The following is a 23,118-nucleotide window of genomic DNA, read 5'->3' as shown; positions in this document are numbered from 1 at the left end:
GTGGGCTGAGAAAATTCAAGCAGTGGTAGATGCCCCAAGGTGAAAAGATGTGTCACATTTGCGGTCCTTTTTAGGATTTGTCAATTACTATAACAGGTTCCTGCTAAACCAGGCTGCTGTGTTCCACCCCTTGAAGTAATTTACTACAGATTGGGACAAAATGGAAACAAACAAAGCAGTGTCAGGTGGCTTTCCAAAAGGCAAAGGAAATGGTGATGTCGGACTCTGTACTCACACATTGTGCATCCAGTGAAGCTTGCTTGTGACACCTCGCCTTATGGAAAAAGTGTAGTCATGTCTCATGTATGTGTGATGGAAGTGAATGCCCCAGAGCCTTTGTATCATGTTCCCTTACCACTGAAGAGAAAAAATAGGCACAGGTTGGCAGAAAGGCTTTGAGTTTGGTTTAGGGTGTAAACTGTTTCAACCAGTACTTGTATGGGAGAGAGTTTACGCTTGTTACTGATCATCAACGATTAGTGCTCATTTTCTATTCACATAAGGGTGTTCCACTAACAGCAGCACCACAAATATAGAAGTGGACTCTGTTTTTTGGAGGACACAATTACAAATAGAATTCAAGTGGATAACTAATTCTGATCGATTTCAATTTACCCTTGGAAAAGGAAATATCTGAAAAATTTATGATCCAAAGGAAAACAAGAAAAAAACCCATACTGTCTCAGGTCTTCATGTCAACCCAAAATGGCTGGAATGTATCACAGAAATTCCAGTTTCCCAGTGCTATGATGAATTTACTCTTGACAGAGATTGCCTTATGTTGGAATTCAGAGTTGTACCATCCAAGCTGAGATCTGAATTGTTGGAGGAGCTGTATGCTGGTCATCGAGGCGCAGTCAAAATGAAAGCATTGGCTCAAAGCTTTGTCTGGTGATCAGCAGATCAAGCAGATTGCCATGCACTGTGTTGGGATGTCAACACGTCCAGAAGAAAGGTATTGAGAGCTCTCAGAACCACGTCCCACAGTCTCAGAGTCAACTCAACCACTGTGGAGGAGGCCCCAGAATCTGAGATTGTTTCAGTCATGTCTTACCTGCCAAGCAGAGTGCGGAGTGACCCCCCTCCCCCCCACTTATCAGGAAAGACGATACTGTATATATATTTAATGCCAGTTTACAGTGTGTGTGTGTGTGTCTATATATATATATATATGTATATACACATACACACACACATGCATGCATACATATGCACATATATACTCACACTATATATATGTATATATGCTGTATATAACTAGAAGGGAATACATTACATATCTGAGTTGTAATGCATTCTATTATGAGTTGTTTATAGCTAAGCAGGGAGGAGTGTAGTGTACTTAATAGTCCACTAATATTGTAAATATATTGTTTGATTAAACGTTGTTTGTTTATGCAATTCATTACAGGTTATACGTAAAAAGTACGTGAAAGGCATACGTTATTATGGCACCACATCATTTGTGATTGCCTTGTTAAAGTAAAACTAAGTACATGAGTATTCCTGGGCTCCTGTGATTTTCTTTCGATTAGTTTCTGGAGCTAAAAAGCATAGCACGTACCACATAATTGAATACTTTACAGCGGCATATGTTTCTTTGTAAAATCTCTTAGCTACTTTTTCACAAAGCTATATCTTCAGAAGCTGTGAAGTAAAAAAACATACTTGTAATCTGAAATGAAGTACTGGAAGTATTCAGAAGCTTAGGTAGCATCTGTGGAGAGAGAAATAGTTGTCATTTCAGCTCAGTGGTCATTCTAATGTAGTCTGTTATTTGATTATCAATGTTCCATGTGTGTAGTAGTAAGAATTCTGGACTTCCCTGTTTTTATTTTGTGTTTAGCCATTCTAAATGTTTCTCTCACACACAGGCAGACACAGACATTTTCTTTATGTTCCAGTAGTCTTTGGATATGATTTAACAACATGTGCATCATTTTTCTTTATCCAACCATCTGTTAAATCTTGCAAAATTAGTTTTACAAATAAAAAAATATCTTTGGTGAAAAATTCTGCACTGTATGTCTTGCCTCAGCTGATGGTTTTTGCAGTGCATGTAGATATTGGCACAAGAGACCTTGATCAAGCAGGGCATTGATTAGGTCCTAGCATGTTCTTTCAGCAGCTTACATTAGCCACTCACATGCTCCTTCTGGAGGGACTCAAAAAGTCCAACACCTTCCTGGATGCCCCACTGCTACTTCGAGCAAATTTGGGTAGGTGTTCCAGGACTTTGTGAAAATGCTAGAATCCTTCTAGGGTTTGAAGGACATTCTGTGTCCCAGAAACCACTGGCTATGTACGAGCTCAGATTAAACTTGTTTGGGGGGAGGGGCGCTATATTGGGCATGGGAATGATCTGGCCCATTCATTCCAGCTGGTAATCAGTGTTCTGTGGTGGGGAATCCGACCTGGGAAGATTACACTGATGTTGGTTTGCTAAACCTGCCAGCAGATTTTACAGAGGTGTTGATGGTAATCCAATGCTTTGAGATGCTTCCAAAATCGCTGTGTCTCGGGTATAGAGTGTGGATCACTGTTCAGCTTGTTTGAGGTCTTGAATTTTGAACACCGTTAAAAATATTTTTGGGAGACTTGAAATCTCGATTTAATCTACTATTGAGTGGAAGACCCTTCCATCCACTCACTGATGATTCTACTTGAAAGGAGTTTTGCACAATTCTGGCACAAGATGAGCCCACATTACAAAGCCTAGCACAGACTCAACCACTTGGCAGTCAGTGTTCAAAATGGAATCTACAGCAGCATTTTGTTAGATCCTTAGTTAGAGCAGATTGGGGGGGCGGGGGGGGGGGAGTATTTTAATTTGCATCTGATCTTGGCTCTTAACTAGAACATTCCTGAAGCAAATCTGTCTTCAAGACATATTTATGTTGCGAAAGTGACTAAAGCGAGCAGCTGAATAGATATTCTGGAATAATGACAGACTATGTCGCAAAGTACAGGATCCATGTGCTTTATTGTGATACAAAACATCCTGAGACAATTTCAAATGATACATTACAAATAAAAAAACTACACAATTACAACTGGTTTGGAATATAAGGTAATAATTAATACTGGCTTAAAAAGCATTAGTTGACATTGAAACTATTTTTTAAAATTCTTTAACATTTAAAGCAATAAAGTGCTTTAAATTGCTACTTTTCCAGAGGTGTGGGGTCACACAAGTGCCCAAAATGTAATTTTACAGTGTGTCCACCAGATTATGACTGAGAAAGAGCTCCTAGAATTGTGAGATCATGATATTTTAAAAACAAGTTGCAAATTGTTTCTCGGTACTGATTGCTGTGGGGTTTCCATGTCTTTAAAAAAATGGAAAAAATAATGGTTATTTTTCCTCCTCAGTCCCCTTTCACCCTATGCTAGGAAAAGTGCACCAGTGTGTGTGAGACTGTGAGTCATGGGAAGGCTAATTTCATGATTGTTGTTTTAGCAACTGAGTTTAAAGATGAGGACCACAGCGAGCTACAGTGCTGGAGCCTAAGCAGATTCTGGTCAGTGGACAGGGTGGGAGGAAGCACAGCCTCTTCAAGAAGAAACCATTCAGTTCTTGACTACGGCACGGATAGCATCACATTTTAGTCTTTGGTTGACACAGGATGATTCTTGGCATGACAAAAGGTAGTGCCTTGGCATTTAGAAGAATGAGAAGTAATATAAATAGAGCAAGGAAGATGCTGAAAGGAAATTTCCTCCTGGAGGATTTCAGATGAGGGAGTGCAATTGGGGGATGAGGGACAACCACTTTAAAAGTTAATATTTTTTTCTCTCAGAAGATCATGAAGCTTTAGAAACCTCTGCAAAGGGAAGCAATGAAGGCTGAGGTGTGGAGCCCATAGGTGAGTCAAGGATGATGGGGAATGGGCAGGAAAATGAGGCTGTGGTCAAGATCGGAGAATCCAAGTATTACTGAATGACATGCAAAACTGTTTTTCACTGCACCTCAGTGCATGTGACAATATTAACCCTGTAGGGACCAGATAGTTAATTTCTGCCTGCCTACCTTAAGTTCTTAACACTCAGACCATGTGATCTCCAAAATTAATTGTACTCAGTTGAAAGCCAATTATGTCATTGCTGTTAATAAAATCACCCAGAATTTGCCTGCCCAGTGGCCTCAGCTGGAGACTGCATGTGTCCAGATGTCAGTAAGAGCAGCAGTAGTTCACTGGTCTGTAGTTTAATGGCGTACACGTGATTCCCATTCATCATTTCTTGAATCCAAGGTACAGGTAAAAAATAGGGTACCACAAATAATTACCTTTGAGACCGATGGAGTGAAAATGCTGACCGTGACTGATAAAAAATACATTTGTTTTCTATTCTTCACTCATTTTGATTGTACGAGCAGTTCCACAGCTTTGAAAATAAATCAATGTTTTGGCAGCTAAGTCTTCAATGGGGAATTGATTGTGTGATTCTCTAAAGGGTAGTCCAGAGGAAAACTGGGGCTGATGTGGGTGGAATCTTTTTTGTGTTGAGGGCTTAAGCAGATGTTTCCTCATGTTCTGTCCATGCAACATCTAATCTTCAGTCAACTGGAGATACAATTCCACTATTATATAGGCATCTGTTAGTCTCATGAGAGCATGGATTTGTGCCTTGGAAGGTTTCCAGGGCGCAGGCCTGGGCAAGGTTGTATGGAAGACCAGCAGTTGCCCATGCTGCAAGTCTCCCCTCTCCACGCCACTGATGTTGTCCAAGGGAAGGGCAGTAGGACCCATACCGCTTGGCACTGATGTCATTGCAGAGCAATGTGTGGTTAAGTGCCTTGCTCAAGGACACACACGCTACCTCAGCCAAGGCTTGAACTAGCAACCTTCAAATCACTAGATGAACGCCTTAACCACTTGGCCATGTGCCAACTATTATAATAAACTGATTAAATGTTATTTTTATAAAATAGGAATGGGAATCTAATTCCTGAAACCCTGTTGTTATCAGTTGATTTGAGATGAAGCAGACACAGGTTCCTCAATGTATAAACAGACCTTGTAAATGGCCCTCAGATTAATTCTATCAATTTGTTCCTTGTGGTTCATTGGGCAACATTTTCACAGCAAGTGGGTCACCAGCTGGATTGAAATAGTACAGTGGAAATTTAACTGGGACTTGTTAACCATTAGGGTATAAAGGGTGCATGGAGCAACCTAAACTTCAAGGTCATCACAATATTAACTGTACAATGCCAGTGCTGCCAGCCATAACCAATCTGGTGCAGTATATTCACATAGCACAGATTCTTAAACAAGGAAATGGGATATTATTCATCCTTGATTCATTGCAGTCTTAAAAAAATTACAAAGATTATGGTTAAGAGTTCACACACATTTTACAAAGACCTTCCACATTTCTGTCCCAAACTTGTCTATTGTTAAAACATACTTCCCTAGTTGTGTGATTTATCTGCCACCCTTCTCTTTTTAAATCTCCTGGCAATTCAAGGTACTGTGCCCACTGGGGTAATGGGATTACTAAACCTTGTGGAATTATCATAATTTGCCATCTTTCCATCATGATTCAATAAGTAATAATCAGGACTTTAAAAAGCATTTTAAAAATTGTTCTTGAAAACTTCTATTAATAGCAAAGCTGCCAGAGAAGTATGGTGAGTAATGGGAAGATTAATGTCACCTGAACAGTCACATCATTCGGATATCTGATGGAATAAAGTTGGGCACTTTATTTTTGGAGGTGACTGCTATCAACTTTTACCTAGGTGGTGGACCAGAACCTAAATTACACTTCAAAAACAAAGCCACTCTACTCTGCTCCACATATTGTGTTTGCAACTGGCCAAGCCAGTGTTGTGGGGGTCTCTGAAAGCAGCCAGCTACCACCTGGTGTTGACAACAAAGCAGAGACTGCAGATGCTGGAAATCTGAAGCAACACACGCACAAAATGCTGGAGCCTCGGCTGTACTCTTTGGGATTAAGTCAGGAATTTTCTAACTGTCAAAACAATACAGCCCAATTAAAAAAAAATGCATGAACCAATTTTCCCCTCCTTAATTTCCACCTATGCCCAAGCAGATGGAGCACTGATCCACTGTTAAGGTTTATCCAGTGACAAAACGAAGACCAGAACTTGAAGTGAAGTGCTGCCACCACCACTCCACACTACCCTTTTCTTCCTCTAATTGGGCTGCCCATTTTAACAATGGACAGTTTTGAAAATAACATGGTTGACGTCAAGAAGAAACAAAAAGCCATTTATTTGTCTCCCTGCAGTGTGGCCCACTGGGAATTTCTACCATCCATTATTTACCCTGTTTTTTTAGCTGAGAAAGAATGAACCGTGCTTCCAGGAGCTCAGTCTTTTCCACAATGGGACAGAAGCAATAGCCACTGGCTCTAAATGCAACACTGCAGCACTACACGCTATAAATTTGACTGCATCTGCTACAGATGGCTTGAGGAATTTTTCTTCCATTAGTTCATTGGGATAGAATTGCCTTGCCCTGCAAGGTGTGTACATCACAAAATACATCCAAAAGGAAAATATATATATATTTACATATTGTTTAAAACCGATGGAACAACACATTTTCAGTGAAAGTCTTAGTAAGATTTTGCACAAGAGCTTGTGATTAAAGTATTTCAATTAAAAAGAAATTAACATGCATTAAAATACCTGAAATTAATTGACCTGGAAACAGTCTGGGACAGAAAGAGAAGGATCAGAATCTGGTCAACAGTGCATTGCGTTTCACTATACAACAAAATGCTGGGTATTTTGTGATTTTCTAACAGGTCTGGCAGTGTCCATGGAGAATTAAGAATTAATGTTTCATCTGGTGAAAATCCATTGACCTAAAACATTATCTCTGTTTCTCTCTGTGGATGCTACCGAACCAGCTGGGTACTTCCAGCATTTCTGCTTTAATTTCAGTTTTCTAGAGGCAAGTTTTTGTTGCCTTACAGGTCTGTTCTGTCCTCAGATAAAAATAGTTGAAATGCAGCTTCATCAGTATGAGTTAGTCTGCAACTGGATCTAGAAAATTTACAGACCAGTGCATCCTCTTGAGTGCTATAGGTATGATTCCCTGCCATCATGCATACATGATGGAGTCTCACTAGTGACTACACTAGAGCTGCCATTAACTTGAGTTAGAGCTACCTTATTCACAGTGGGTACTACCTTTCAAGGGGTTCCCCTGGGTCAGGGGTCCCCAACCTTTTTTATGCCATGGACCACTCCCATTAAGCAAAGGGTCCATGGACCCTAAGTTGGGAACCCCTGCCAAAGATCTTTCAAAATGAGGATTTTCTTTCCTAGCTAGAAGATTTAACCAAGCACAGAATTGCAAGTTAATTTGGGGATTCAAGGGCTATTCTGGGGCATAGTTTATGTGTCACACGTTGCAATGATTCTCCAGTGAACGATGTAATGTATCCGATATGGGAATCAGTTGATGATTCACAAGTGAAGCCCAGTTAGAATGCTGGTGTTTGTGTGCTTTTTTCTGGTGGGTGAAGTTTCCTGTTGCATCAATAAATTATTTTAAACTAAGTATTATCTATTGATTACACATTAAAAATCGACCCTGCCTCACCATAGTTAAAGGAGTATCAAATGCTCTCAACTTAATGGACTACTCTAAGATGTTTCACTCCGGGGTAGTGGAGGAAGATTAAACAGTGAGTATGGCTTCAGAGTAGTGCAGGAAAGGGCCTGGAAATCAGTTCAAGGAAACAATTTTCAGCTCAACATATTAGTCTTGGATGAGCTTCCCAAATCTCGACACGAGGTCCTTGAAAGGCAGGTATTCTGAAATAGTTCTTAGATGGACAGCAACTGTTCTCATCTATAGAGAGCAGAGGACAGAGATGTTGGATGATCAGGATGGAGTGCTGATGTTTGAATGGGGCAGAGTCTGGCAAAGCTGGTGAAGAGAGCTGGAGGAGTTGAATGTGATCGTATGAAAGGTGCAGATGAAAATTCCAGCAACATGTGTACTTGATGAAGACAGCAAGATGCTGCAGCAGCTAAAGGGCAGGTTGAAGGACAGACTAATGTGTTTAATGGTTAACCCAGGATTGAATGGAAAACTAAATGGTAGAAATTCTTTTTGGACAAAAATAATAACAAGCAATAGCAAACTGACAGGTGAGTTTAAACTCAGACTAGCTTTCTTCTCCACTGACAGGCAAGTCTAAACTCCCCCTAGCTTTCGTCCCACTGACTGTTGGCTCTGGATTGCGTCAGGAGCTAACTTGATAAATTCTGTTACAACGACAGGCACATTGGTCCCTGTCAGCCTGGCTCAGTTTTATCTCAACCGGGTGAGAGGAAGGCGGGTGACAGAGTTTAACATTTCTGGTGTAGAATGTGGGAAATGGAAGATCAGGGGGCCACTTTAAGGAACTGTATTGTATTGAGATTAACACTTTATATAATACATGCAATTTTTTGCAGATGGAATAATGTAGAAATGCAAACCAATTAGAAACAATGGGTGTACTTTTTGGCAAAAGGAAACAACAAATACTCATGAGAAATATTAAAATCTTTGGAACATGTTTAAAGGGGCCCCTTTATTCCAGTTTCTACTTCTACACTTGAAACATTAATCTAGACTCTCACTTGATAAGTTTTTATGGTCCTGCTGTATATTCACAATATTTTCATTTTTTAAAAATATAAAACTGCTAGATTTGTAAGATGTTGTCATAATCTAGTGAGCCATCAAACTCCTCTTTCAATGACACAGTTGTCCTTAGCCTTAACCATAGACCCACAACGAAGGCTTTACCCACCCATCTTTTTTTCTCATCTGTTAACTTTGGGGTACCTCTAAGACTATTTTCATGTTTATTAAGACTGGAGCTCCTTGACAAAGAGGAGAACTGCACTGTAGGTGAAAAGATTTCAGTTCAAGTAGACATTACATTTCAATACACACTTAGTTCTCATCATCAAAAATTTTCTGTAATGTTAAGAGTCAACAACATTATCAATTGTGGAAATCAACAAATGTATGAATACCACAGGAAAGATGGAGTAGAGCTGGTCTGCTAGTACAGTGTGCTGACAGGCCTGTTGAATATTCACAAATATTTCTGGCAGTCCAGCAAAGTGTGAGCTGTGCATGGCAACAGTTGGGCTGAGCACGAAGAGGAATGTGACAGATGCTATGCTCGGAGTAAACAAGAAACATTGCAGACCCATAATCAATGATTGATGGAGTATGGTGGTGGATGTGTGAGTGTTATCTGATTAGAAATATTGCAAAGATAGAAGGCAATGTGAAAGAGGGAAAAAAACATTGAGCATTCAGATGAACTCCGAGAAGAGCAGTGAGGTGACCCCACATTTGATTGATAAGTGAACTCCTCTGTTTTGCAGAGTATTTAACCTGCCTGGGCAGGAGCAACCAGGGACAATGTTTGTAGCACTATAGCAGGATTGGTCAGCTGGAACAGAGACTCCAACCTCGCTCAGCTTATTTTACACCAGTCAGTGCTTTTAGCAACACGGGATGCCGCAGAACTTCCTTTTCCCTTTCCTGTGTTTAATTTAGCTCACTCTCAGTAAACTCCTCTTTGATTGACGGCTTTCGCGTCTTGCAGTCAGGCAGGTCGAAGCCAAAGTCTCCCCAGTCGTCGCTCCGGTTTGGTATGGTGATGGTGTGACGCACGCGGAAGTGGACGGCCTCCATCACCCGCTGACGTTGAAGCTCTCCACTGATTGTGGCGGTGTTGTTGCTGGATCTGATCAACTGTTGTGAGCTGTAGTCATGCCCCTGTTTGAATTCCTGAAGCCCCCTCCAAATCAGAAGCCTATACTGGTCTGGAATCTTTAATGCTCCAAGATCCTAATGAAAAATAGACGGATGTGTTAAAAGGCTGTTTAGCAGAGTGTCCCAGGATGTTTCAAATTTATTCTCAGCTTCTGGGTATGGGACGCAAGCCTGGCACTTATTGCTCACCTCTAGTAGCAGAGCAAGCAGAAGCAGAGACTCCTGCTGGAGAATGTGGGTGAGGATGGGTCTCAATTGAGTGATATCACCGTGGCTGGGTAACCTGCCAACATTCACTGTCTAGATCTTCACATGAAACAACCTAGCAGAGGCTGGATATCAGGCAGGGACATCCATGCACCTGACCCCTGATGTGGGATATCACCAGCGAGACAGGCTTCCCTAACTCAGCTTCTTCCAGAACATGGCTTATTTACTGCAGACGGGACAAAAATTGTTCTAATAAGATCAGGGCTCTCTCATAGTTGGTTGGTAAATGTAGTGTGTACCTGGCCTACGTAAGCCAAAATACTAAAGTCCTAATTACCAGCCTACATTGGGTTAACTGATCCCAGCAATACAGAGGTAGTGGTGGGAGAATGAACTTCAGGAATGGGGACTCCTGCTCCTGATCACTATCTAGTGTTCCTCTGTCAATCTATGTGCGTTTTGGACAAGCAAGGAACAGGCCTTTCTAGTCCAATGAGCCCCACCACCCAGCAACCCACCTACTTAATCCTAGCCGAATCACAAGACAACTTACAACGACCAATTAACCTACTAATTGGTACGTCTTTGAAACGTGGGAGGAATCCGAAGGAAACCCACATGGTCGCAGGAGAATGTATAAGCTCCTTACAGATAATGTCGGAATTGAAGTCCAATCTCTGACACCCTGAGCTGTAACAGCGTCATGGTAACGGCTGTGCTACCATGGCGCCCGCCAACATTCACTGTGCTAGGATTTCTTGACAACATGTTTCACCAAACAGGGGTGGGTTGGCTTAAAGACACAAGCATATAGCCCTCTGGGGGGGGGGTCTGGTATCCCACCAACCCACACAATGTCCTCTACATTGTGAACTTTATCACTGTTCAGAAAGGAAGGGCCCCATCTGTCATTCTCTTCATTTATAACACACAAGTATTTGTAAATAGTACCTCCATGGAAAGGTTCTGCAAGTGGTACATAGTCTGCAGCCCTTGTGAGGTGAAATATTCCAGACAGTTAGGGCAGCCCAGACCTGTTAAAAAACTATGAAAGAAAATTCAATAAATACAACAGTCATAAAATTGAAAACAGGCCTCAAAGGAAGAGGCTGACTAGGAAACTACAGGTTTATTGAGTCGAATGGGCTGACCAAAAAACATGTAACTTAATTGAGCAGAGAATAAATAAGGGTTTATTAAAATTAATGGATTGGGGCATGTTAGGTGATGGCACCCACTCAATCAGTACCCACATTAGTTATTCTCACTGAACCAACCTCCGCTGTTGACTCAGACATTTCCACTGCTGCCAGTCAACTTCTGATGATTCTCCCATTTTAGTCACCTTTGATCCTTAACAGTGAATGTTGGCGGGCTTGACCTTTACAGACATCACAGCCAAAACTGATCGTGTCCTCACTCTGTGCTCCATTTCCAGCAAGAGTTGTTGATACATGAGCGGGGGCAGAAACCTGGCAGCCCTCTCCCCTTCCCAAATAGGGGAGGCCTCAAGGCCCTCTAAACCACCACTGCAGCACTGGCTGGGATTGGCTAACTGAGCAGGTCACGTATTGGACAAAACCCTTACTTGTTCAGCTACTCATTGGGCAAAAATGCTAAGTGACTTCAAGAGCTACATCTGCTTTTCTCAGGAAAAATTGAAAAGAGAAAACTATAGTTATGTTGCCTGGATGATTTGAAATCACATGTTCATTACATGATATCCATTCTGCAAAGAATTGCACACATGACATTGTCTGGTTTACCATGGGAGATAATGTGGTGTGACAGAGGGGACAGCTTACCTGACGAGAGCGGGGTCTGCATTGTAGGGTGGAGGCGGAGTGCAGTGGGAAGCAGGCCCCATGCCTGCTGACTGAGAGGAATTCCCTCCATTCATGTTTCCATTGGTTGGGATGTGATGATGGTGGTGATGGTGGTGGTTGTTCATTATAGTTGGCCCTGGAAGAGAAAAAACAGTTGCAACAACTTGAGGTCAGTGTCCAAATTCAATCGTCACCTTCATAATCTTTTGCCTAGTTGGTAATATTGGTAAAAATTGTTCAAATTGTTCAGTCCTTCATTTACACCCTACTGTTTCCTCAGAGCACTGGATTAGACCATTGGCAGACACAAGATGCTGGAGAAACTCAGAAGGTCAGGCAGCATCTATGGAATTAAATGAACTGGGCAGAGCTCATGAAGGGTTTTGGCCCAAAGCATTAACTGTTTCTTTATTTCCATAGATGCTGCCTGACCTGCTGAGTTCCTCCAGAATTTTGTATGTGTTACTCTGGATTTCCAGCATCTGCAGAATCTCTTGTGTTAGTAGAAAATTGATGCCTAGATATTGGGTGAGGTAGTGCTGCTTATTTCTGTGTTGAAGATGAAGTTGTGCATTTATAAAACATGATAATAACTACTTTATCATTTAGAATCACTCTGGAAATTTTACTGGACACTCCACTCTGCAAAGTGCACTTTGCCTGACTGATATGTTTTCATTGTCAGATGTATCATGACAGTATTCTTTGTGCAGTGCTTCAAATTAATCTGTTATCCAAGGATCAACTATCTTCAAGTCACTCCCACAATAATCATGATTCTATTGCACAGTAGTCCGTCAAAGTTCAGTTCTAACCTTGGGCCCACACCATGTTACTACCAAACACGACACCCAACCATCTCAACCGTATACCAATCTCACTGCCTCAGTCCCTAAACCCCCCGATGCTTCCAAACTCCCCAGATTTCAGCTGCAGCTGCCTGATCCTTAGTTGCACACACCCCAGCACCTACCACCCTCCTACAGTCCCTGCTCTTTGACCATGTCCCTTACTCCAATCATTTGTGACCTGTGTTAGCCATCTGTTCCCTCTACCAGCTCTAACCTTCTGATTGTCACCTCCACAATATCTGTGGGCACACTTGCCTCTAATGGAGTATTACAATTTCTAGTCCAGTATTTTTAATAAAAATACCTAAATATCCTTTGCGAATTAATATTTCGGAGTGATTCTGAAATCCCTGGTGTGCACATGTTAAATGCACCACACTGAGGAATCACTTTCCCATGTATGAAGGAGGCTGGTAATTTCACAATGCCAGGTCCTAATTGTACACAGAGCGAAAGGCCAAGTTTGGACGGGGACTCCTTCTCTGAATGATTCTCGTTCTCCGTGTTTTAAATTTTTCTATATTTTATTATAAAGCTACAGAATTAGATAAAACTATAAAATTGTTCTTCTTCTTTTGCTTCTTTCAACCCTCAAACACCTCGGAATGTCAAAGCCTCTGCAGCGGGCTGGAAGTTCAGTATGAAGCTGAATAGGAGAGTGAGATTGGTGGCAGTGCCATTTGAAGCACTGGCTAGAGACAAGGATGTGACTGTGACAGGGATACAGAGTTTGTGGAGAGGACTGGGAGGGCCACAGATGAGCATTTCCAGTGGCTTATACAAGGCTGAATTTTAGTGTCGAAACAGATCAAGTGGAGGTAATGCTAGCTGCCATTCCCACAGGCTGGCATGTTAATGGGTCCTTAGAGGAAAGAGTAAAACAGGACACTGCTGGTGATGGCTCTGAATGAATGGGAAAGGGTGAAACCAAAGGAATGTCTTTTATTCCCATCTCCTCAGGGTTGGTCAACAGAATAAATGTGGTAATCACTTCCACACTAGGCAGTGCCACAGCTCATTCTTTATGCAGACAGGACTGAGATTAAGACCAGAAAGGCGGTCGAGAGGCCCATCAGGATGTGGAGAAAATGGAAACCATAAGATCATACAGTGTCATTATCTGGGTCAAAGGATGTAGTGCAATCAAAGAGGACACAGAGAGCGTCTTCAGTGGTTTTGTGTGGGTAGAATCAAACGTGGGAGACTGGAGGTGGCATTTGAAAGAGAATGCTATCACTCGCTAAGGAAATGGAAATGTCAATTGCCATAGGGCAAAGAATGGAAACCGAGTAAGGAGGTTATCTGTTGCAGAATAAAGAAGTGGTATCAGTCTTCTCGAGGATGGTCTGGAGTACTGACAGTCCAGCAGAGGAAAGTGGTGTTTAATGACATGTGATCAGGTGACAAAGCCAGTGATAAATACCTACATCCACCTTGCGCCAAATGTGCTCTAGTTTGCTACAGTGGACTTGCAGTGAATATGGACACTAGGCACAATAAAATATGTTGGCTGGGATGAGATAAAGTGTCTCAGAAGACTGAAGAATGGACAAACATTGCTCTGAGTGGAAGAGTAAAGGCTTGCAGTTAGTTGGGTGCAATTCTAACTGATCTGGAGAGAGCTTTTACTTCATGTGCAGATATAGCAGTAGACAGTGCTGAAAGGCAATAGGGTATGTGGAAAAGGAGTGAAATAAGGAATAGGGTGGAGATGATCTCATGGATGATGAAGATAAAGCAGGAGTGCAACTCTGCAAGGACAATGTTATACATGTCACAATTGCGACATTTCTTACTTTCTCAATTTCCCACACTTCCCAAAAATATTTAGCCTGAATTATTTTATTTAATATTCTTTAAATCTTGCTCTATGATTTGGTTTACACAATAAAGCGAATCAAAACATGAGGACACTAAAAATAAAAATCTAAAAACTGTAACTGCTGGAAACACTGAGGCGGGTTGATGGGATGAGCATCGTTGGGTTATGCAGGATAAGTTCTACGAATGAAAGAATGGAAAAGCATACATATTCTATTCTCCAGAAATGCTGATCATTGAAATAATATGCATGGCATATGTGATCATGCTGACTTACCAATATGTCCATGGGTGGCTGAGGTACTTGGGCTGTGCTGGGAGGTCTGCCCCACCAACTGGTTGACAGAGGGCAGTTTGTTCATCATATTGGGTACCTTGTTTGTGGGGGGGATCACTGTACCGTAGGATGAAGACTGCTGCCTGCTCAAAACAAAAGAAGGGTAGGGTAATTTGGAATAGTTTGCAGTATTAGCAAAGAACATAGGCTTCATTCATTTTGCAGGCACAAAAATCTGATTTTTGTTCCATATACACTCAGTAAACGTACAAAAGTGAAGGTACAGGGCTGCAGAGAATGGTAAGATCCCAGGTTCAATTTTCATGTTATAACAAACTAGTGAGAGATAAATATAGCAGTTACTAGTCCTAAAGGTGACTTATGGTAACTGGAATTACGCTATTCCATTTTGCTGGGTTCATGGCAACTAAACACACTTACTCCCATCCTTGACTGTTAATGACTCAGTCCTCGTTTGGCTACATTGCAATTACTGACATGACTGTGGGGCAGTGATTCAGTGAGTAATTATATCCAGTCTCCCATAAACCTGTGAATTATTTGGTTCTGTCTGACAGTTGTGCCTCACACCAAAAATGGATTCTGATGCCTGACCAAAGTTAGCGAGGAGTGTGCTTCCTTCTGTTGGATTTTCTACAGTAAGTGAAAGTGTTTGGTTATGAGAGAGATTTGGGAGTGATAATTAGGGAGGGAAGGAAATTTTAGAAAGGACTCCTGCTGCTCTATATGCAGAATCTGCATGTCCTCCCAGTTACTACATTGGTTTCCTTCAGTATCCTCCCATGGGGATTAGGATTTTAATTAGCCATTTAAATTGCCCTCACCCCACTGTGTAAGTGAATGTTGGAATCTGGGGGTGTTGATGGGAATGTAAGAAGAATAAAATGGGATTGGTGTAGGACTGGTATAAATGGGTGTCTGATGGCAGTGTGAATGGTGTAGGATTGGGTTAAATGGGTTTCTGACGCCAGTGTGGATGGTGTAGGATTGGGTTAAATGGGTTTCTGACGTCAGTGTGAATGGTGTAGGATTGGGTTAAATGGGTTTCTGATGCCAGTGTGGATGGTGTAGGATTGGGTTAAATGGGTTTCTGACGTCAGTGTGAATGGTGTAGGATTGGGTTAAATGGGTTTCTGATGCCAGTGTGGATGGTGTAGGATTGGGTTAAATGGGTTTCTGACATCAGTGTGGATGGTGTAGAATTGGGTTAAATGGGTGTCTGATGGCAGTGTGGATGGTGTAGGATTGGTATAAATGAGTGCCTGGTGGCACTGTGAATATGGTTGCTGAAGGCCTGTTTCTTTGCTGAATCGCTCTATAATTCTACAGTACAGTAGCAGTCAGTAGAGGTCGTTAGGAGTGTGGGTACTCACTGTCGCTGCAGCAATTGCTGTTGCTGCTGCCGGTAGGAGTCAACAAGCTGCTGGGGTACCAGTTCCATCAGCTCCAGGCTCTCTTTGATCTTCATAAGGATTTCAAAATTCTCTCGGCCTCGCACCTGAGAGAAAATATCAAGACCATCACACTTATCACCACTGCGGTTCTAAGGAAAAGGATCTACCATTAGTCAGACAGCATTTGTAGATTAACCTTTGTCCTCACATTCTTCAGTAGAAAATCACCAGATAAGAAGAGAGAATCTCTTTCTCTTATTAGCCTGAAACTAAGTGTAATACCCACCCTAACTGCATCCAAGGCCAAAATCATTTATCGAGCAGAGTTCAGTAGCATTGAGGGAATTAAATAAAATTGTAGGGGTAATTCATATTATTGAAGGAAAGCTGGAAATGAATAGGCATGCTTCACAATCGTAGCACTTTTATTCTTTTATAGACTGTAAAACAATATACTAAACATCATCGTGGAACTAAATTATAGGATTTATAATCCTGCCACTAAGTCCCAAAACAGAAAATTTGCAAGGGACACAATATGCATTTTGTATTCCCAAGGTGACAAGTTACATGACTTGCTAAATCCTTCTCTATACATCTGTGATTCTCTAGTTAGAACCTTGGGCTCATTATACAAACAATTTTGATACTGGTGCACTAATTGGCACTTAACCAGTAATCACAGCATGTAAAGCCTTGAGGATAACAGGTCTAGGGACCAGAATTATCAAGCTGTTGCAAAAGGGATGTTCTTCTGAGAATGGGAACAAGGCATTTTGTGGGGTAAAACACAAATCTATTCTATTCCTGACCTGAGAACTGTTTGACGCTGACACTGGAAAGGGAAAAAGTTCCTTTGCTCAATGCATGAGCTTAAATACAAGAGACCCTGAAAAAGGAATTGAAGATCATGATGATGAGTCAACACACCACCTCTGATGTAGGCATAATGCAAATTTTATCCTGCCTACTAATTATGACTGCAGAGTATAGACGTTAACTGCACTGTTGAGTAAATTCTTGGCACGGCATGGGGTTCAAGATAACGTAACACCACGTGAAGTACTATTGATAGGAACATGCATTTTTATCCGGGGGAGATAATTGAGAAACATATTTTGACTTAAGAAAAATACAGTAATTGCACAACATTGAAGAAAATGTGCTTTACATTATTCCAAAACTGAACTGGAAGTCTTGATTAAAAGCAATAGTCTGTGTTCTGGGGACAAATTCCCTGAAGAGAATGAACAAGTTAGCCTTGGCAGAAAGTACCACGACTCAGGCCCTGAGGATTTGTTTAGTGTCACAGTAATACTAATTTCACATGCATGGTCAAAACCAGCATCTTCAAATGTTCATCAATAACTACATCACTGCCTCAGAAACTTCTGAATGTGGTACACATTGCAAAACAGTATCTTATGTTGAACTGTCATAGGTCTAACTCACCTTCATACATCTTACACTGTTATAGGCACTTCAGAACTTGTAAGCATTTGTCAGCTATTCAACTATAGCTGCCACAGCACCTTAACATGATTTGCCGGAAGTCAGAGGGCAAGGATCAGGAGGTACTAGGTCCCTGAAGGCTAATCTGCTTCCGTGTAATCAAAGAAAAAACTTGACATTGATTGATTTAAGTGCCGGGCTGTATCAATGTGGTGGGGTCCCAGGCCCAGGAGTGTATTGAAGCGGCAGGGCCTGGTTCCGAAGGTGAGGAATGACCTGAAATTCGGATGATTTAAGTGCCAGGCCAAATTGAAAAGGTCAGGGTGTCAGATCTGGAGGCAAAGGACAGGCCAGTTCAGCTTGCTGCTCTGTGAGGATTACCTGTCCCTGCGCTGGTCTGAGGCAAATGGGCTTCTGAATCGGCTACAGCGATTCATGGCTGGCTTCATGGCTGTGGACTTTCTTTCATGAACTTCAGTTCTGAATGTTATTTGCTTACTTTTATTGTTTGCACGATTTGTGCTTCTCTTCTGCACATCAGGGTTTTGACGCTGTTTTTTAAAATGGGTTCTATTGGTTTTCTTTGTTTTATGGCTGCTTGTAAGGAGATGAATTTCAAAGTTGTATATAGTATACATGCTTCGATAATATATGTACTTTGAATTTTCCTTGCCTGTGCATGAAGTAAAGGCCATTCTGATGATGCAGTTGCCATATTCCACAAAGCAAATTAAGTCCTGCTTAGGAAATCCTCTCTTTGTGTAATTCTACTGCCATTAGAAATGATATTGACTTGGTAGTATTGTAAAGGGAAGCAGAGAAAATCAAGGAGAAAAGAATGTTTTGGAGGAAGCAAAATAGCACTCAGAAATTAGATGGCTAGAAGAATGATGGAAATACTCACTGGTACATAGAAGAACTCCTCATCTCCATGTCTCCTTTTTTTAATGCCTGCACTGGGTCCCTGTGCTGCTTGTGGTGTCTGTTTGAAGGCTGAAACACAAAAGTCAATTCTCATAACTCCAACCTTTCTTAAACTATGTAATTTCAAACTCCATTGATTACACATGGCCTATATGTCCAATAATCAAGCTTTGTTGATTTACATTCCACAATAAGTTGAAATAATGTATCTTGCTGACAGTATTCTGTATGAGATTATCATATTATAATGATATAGTAATATACAAAATGTGTGCTTCAGCTTATGAATATCAAAGAGCCACAAATTCCCACCTCTGACCTTAAGTACCCCTCAGTACGCAGAAATAAAATGCAAATAAAGAAAATAAAACTCCTGGTCTGGTCGGTGTGAAACTGGCAAAGATCTGAGAGCAGAACCAGGCTCTCTGCCAATACGACAGAGATCCATTAAGGATAAAAACAGACAGTAATATCTGGAGATACCAAACTACTAAATATAATTTATTTGATCACAACACTACAATCATGCATCACACCCACCACCACGACTCAGTCTGGTTAATGACCGTCCACCTATCCCCACACATCCCCAAGCAGCTAGCTCATCTGTGCCCAGACCGGCAAACTTACTGCGTTTGTTACCATTTCCGTTTTTTGCTGCACTCTCATTGATGGCTTGCTGCTCACGGTAATGATCCTCATCCGCTTTCCGATCCCTTCCCGGGCAGGCACAGATTCGACCCTCAAACGACCGACGTCCAAGAACCTGACCACTGAGGGAGAAACCAGGAGTGGTCCACTCAGTGTGTGATTTTCTTCATCATGAGCCCCTAGAGACTCCCAAGTCTTTATTGTAGATAAATTTTTCAATGCATTCCACAAAGAAGAAATAGCACTGTATCTTTGGGCAGGTAAGTAAAAGCCCGGTTAAAGAGGTGGGGTTGACAGCATGTTAATTATGGATAGGTAGATGGACAAATTTCTAGACGGAGTTCATAAGTTTGAGGGAAGGGCAGCTGAAAGTGAATAAAGGATGGGACCTGAACAGGAAGGGCAAACAGAAGGACTTATGGGCTTGGAAGGGGCTTTATCTTGAGAGGTGACTGAGACAACAATAAGCAATGCCACAGAAGAATTTGTGGATAAAAGAAGTTTAAAAATAATCCTTGGGCATAGTGAATATTAGCAAAGATAAGAATGACAATATGATGTGATGTAACGTAGAATGGAACAGGAGAGACTGGAATTGCCCACCATTGAGAACATCTACCATAAACGCTGCCTGGGCAGGGCAAAAAGCATTATCAAGAATGCATCTCACCCTAACCATGGACTTTTTACTCTCCTCCCATCCGGTAGATGCTACAGGAGCCTCCGCTCCCGCACCAGCAGGCACAGGAAGAGTTTCTTCCCTGAGGCTGTGACCCTGCTGAACCTCACATCACAGCGCTAAGCAGTATTGCACCCATATTGTACTGTCTCAGTACTTTTATATTTGTGTGCTGTAGCACTTACTTTTTATTCACAGTTTTTTTGTAAATAACACTATTCTTTGCATTTCTGGTCAGATGCTAAATGCATTTCATTGGCTTTGTATCTGTATTTGGCACAATGACAATAAAGTTGAATCTAAATCTAAATCTAAATCTCAGAAATGACTTTGAAATATGGACAGATTTAAGTCACTGTTGTGGACGTTTTTCAGTCTGCACAGTTTTATATCCTGAGTAGTTAATACATTGGAATTGGACTGTAAAGCAATGGATACTCACTCTCTTGTTTCCAAGGTAATGATAATGAGGATAGGTCTTCGATTCATTCCACCCACACAGCTGCTATTACACATGAAGTTGTAGAGAATTGTAGTGAACTCGGTTCCAACCTGCACAGACCAGAGGAATCATCAATCAATCACCAGTACACAACCAATGCTAATCAATAATCAGCATCATAATGTAAGCATCTTCAATGAAAATAGGAATAGTCATCCTTAACCCTAAGGGACTGCCTAAGAAAGCTTGATGTCACTTACTAAATTTAATTTGTTCTCTTGTCTAAGTCTCATGGGTATTCTTCATTACTACTTTTTTCCACAAGAGTTTCTCAATTTTACAAAGGGTAACATTACAGAATTTAAAAAAAAATTTCCTCCTTTCAGCTGCTTCTTCACAGTGTGTGTGTTGCTACAATCCTTACTTTGAACTGTTATCCAGTATACTACTCCATAATATTTAGCAATACTGACAAGCACCAAACATGCTATTTATAACTAAAATATAGTATACCACCTATTGTTGAATGTTGACAATTTGCTTATTAATATTTTTTTTCTAAAACTAAGTGATGATTGGTTAACGCAAACAACAGGAATTCTGCAGATGCTGGAAATTCAAGCAACACACATCAAAGTTGCTGGTGAACGCAGCAGGCCAGGCAGCATCTCTAGGAAGAGGTGCAGTCCTAGAGACCTCTTCCTAGAGATGCTGCCTGGCCTGCTGCGTTCACCAGCAACTTTGATGTGTGTTGATGATTGGTTAAATAGGTTTTTAAGATTCCAGCAATAATCATTTCATACTTGCCACTAGGTGTCAGTATAACATCAAATGACCGCTGAGGGACGCACTGAAACTCGGTGCAGCCACCGCAAGGGCCCGGTGGGGAAGGACCACAGTATAGGTTTCTCCACCCATGGGAGTGGGAGGGGTCAGTGGGCGGGGAGTATACCCCTCAACAATGATATGGTAAGCTGAACTACTGGAGTGCCACGTGGGTGGCTATAAATACGGATTATGTACTGACTATAATGGAAACATATGTAAAGGATGAAAAGTTATTGAATGGTTTATTGTATATATTTATTTTTGAATAAAGTATATTTTGAAATAAAAAAAAAGTCCATCATTTGATGTAATTTTTGTGCATAAAATGTGGCTGAATAATCAAGAAACCAGCTCATAATTTAAACCATAAAAGTAAAAACATAAGTAAAACATAATTTTACTTATGTTAAACATGTCTGCAATATTGTGCCTTACCTTACCATGATTTCCCTTTATATTGTTGACTGAACTTGTCCAATTAGTAAACTGCAAACAGAATGCTTAGCAGAAAGAAAAACCGGTTGACCTGGTCCATCTATGTGATCTGTTTAGATTATTCATTCAAAGTATTAAATCAATCATGGTCCATTACCGTTTCATGGGTTCGCAGTATCTGACAACAACTTAGATTATGCAATGAACTCAGTTGAACTTACTCTCTACTTGATCACACGATGCAAAAAATGACGTTTCAGTCTCAAAGTGTAAATGAATGATTTAGTTTGGTGCTACTTGCTTGGAGGTAAACTCAAGAATTAAAGACATGTGTAGAGACTGCAACGTACCTGTGGGGGTTCGAATGGTACCATGACACTCTGCCGCCCGGTGACAGCATCATCGACATACTGAGCAAGGTTGTTTCCTTCCACCCTGATCAGGTGACTGGCCGGAGCAGACTGGCCTGCAAGGACAGCAGTGGCAAACAGGCTATAAAATGTGACCAGGAAAGCGCTGACTAATGAGAGTACAGTGAATATTCACTCAGAAAGAAGGACCCTACAAAGACATGAGTATATATCCTAGACAATTAGGAATAAGAACAATTTGTTTCTTGAACCAACCTGCACTACTCTCAGTATGTCAACGCTATGACCACTTTGCACAACAGTGGACATTGAGACCATAGACATAGGTGTGAAATAGGCTATTTGGCCCAAAGAGTCTGCTCCGCCATTTCATCATGACTAGTTACCCTTCAAACCCCATTCTCCTGCCTTCTCCCCATAACCTTTCACGTCCTGACTAATCAATAACCTATCAGCCTCCGGCTTAAATACACCACTGACCTGGCCTCTACAGCTGCTTGTAGCAATGAAGTTCACTGATTCGCCACCCTCTGACTAAAGAAATTCCTCTTTATCTCCATTCTAAAAGGATGTCCTTCTATTCTGAGTCTATTCTTAGACTCCCCCACCATAGGATATATCCTCTCCATATCCACTCTGTCTAGGCCTTTCAACATTTGATAGGTTTCATTGAAACTCCCCCCTCATTCTTACAAATTCCAGCGAGTAAAGGCCCAGAGCCATCAAACACTCCTCATAAAGATAACCCTTTCATTCCCGGAATCATCATCGTGAGCCTCTACTGAACCCTCCCCAAAATCAGCATATCCTTTCTTAAATAAGGGGCCCAAAACTGCTAATAATGTTCCAAGCAAGGCCTCTCAAATACCTTGTAAAGTCTCAGCATTATATCCTCGCTTTTATATTCTAGTTCTCTTGAATTGAATGCTAACATCGTATTTGCCTTCCTCAACACTGACTCAACCTGAAAGTTAATCATTAGGGAATCCTTTATGAGATCGCCCAAGTTCCTTTGCATCTTGGATTTTTTAAATTTTCTCCCTGTTTAGGAAATAGACTATGCTTTCATTCCTCCTAACGAAGTGCATGACCATACACTTCCCAACACTGTATTCCGTTTGCCACTTCTTTGCCTATTCTTCTAAACTGTCCATGTCCTTCTGTAG

The 23,118-nt window shown here is 41.3% G+C and overlaps 1 protein-coding gene across 8 annotated transcripts in view; it reads right to left on the bottom strand.

Moving 5' to 3' along the window:
• Positions 1–2,996: 2,996 nt before the first annotated feature.
• tp73 (tumor protein p73) overlaps positions 2,997–23,118 on the bottom strand; it is a 213,708-nt gene continuing 193,586 nt past the window's right edge. For 6 of the 8 annotated variants that reach the window (XM_072244921.1, XM_072244924.1, XM_072244917.1 and 3 more), the window contains 9 exons: positions 21,932–22,047; positions 20,319–20,428; positions 19,177–19,319; positions 18,527–18,615; positions 16,150–16,274; positions 14,756–14,898; positions 11,786–11,942; positions 10,932–11,025; positions 2,997–9,845 (listed from right to left, as the gene is read on the bottom strand). In XM_072244921.1, coding sequence (XP_072101022.1) covers positions 9,543–9,845; positions 10,932–11,025; positions 11,786–11,942; positions 14,756–14,898; positions 16,150–16,274; positions 18,527–18,615; positions 19,177–19,319; positions 20,319–20,428; positions 21,932–22,047 — 1,280 coding nt within the window. In that variant the 3' untranslated portion in view covers positions 2,997–9,542. The remainder of the gene's footprint in view (positions 9,846–10,931; positions 11,026–11,785; positions 11,943–14,755; positions 14,899–16,149; positions 16,275–18,526; positions 18,616–19,176; positions 19,320–20,318; positions 20,429–21,931; positions 22,048–23,118) is intronic. The other 2 variants (XM_072244918.1, XM_072244925.1) reach the window with 2 other exon arrangements.

This window comes from Mobula birostris, chromosome 27 (assembly GCF_030028105.1).
Source record: "Mobula birostris isolate sMobBir1 chromosome 27, sMobBir1.hap1, whole genome shotgun sequence".
NCBI classification, from domain to species: Eukaryota; Metazoa; Chordata; class Chondrichthyes; order Myliobatiformes; family Myliobatidae; genus Mobula; species Mobula birostris.
The sequence above is the reverse complement of the archived record's forward strand: the minus strand, read 5'-3'. Positions and strand labels throughout refer to the sequence as shown.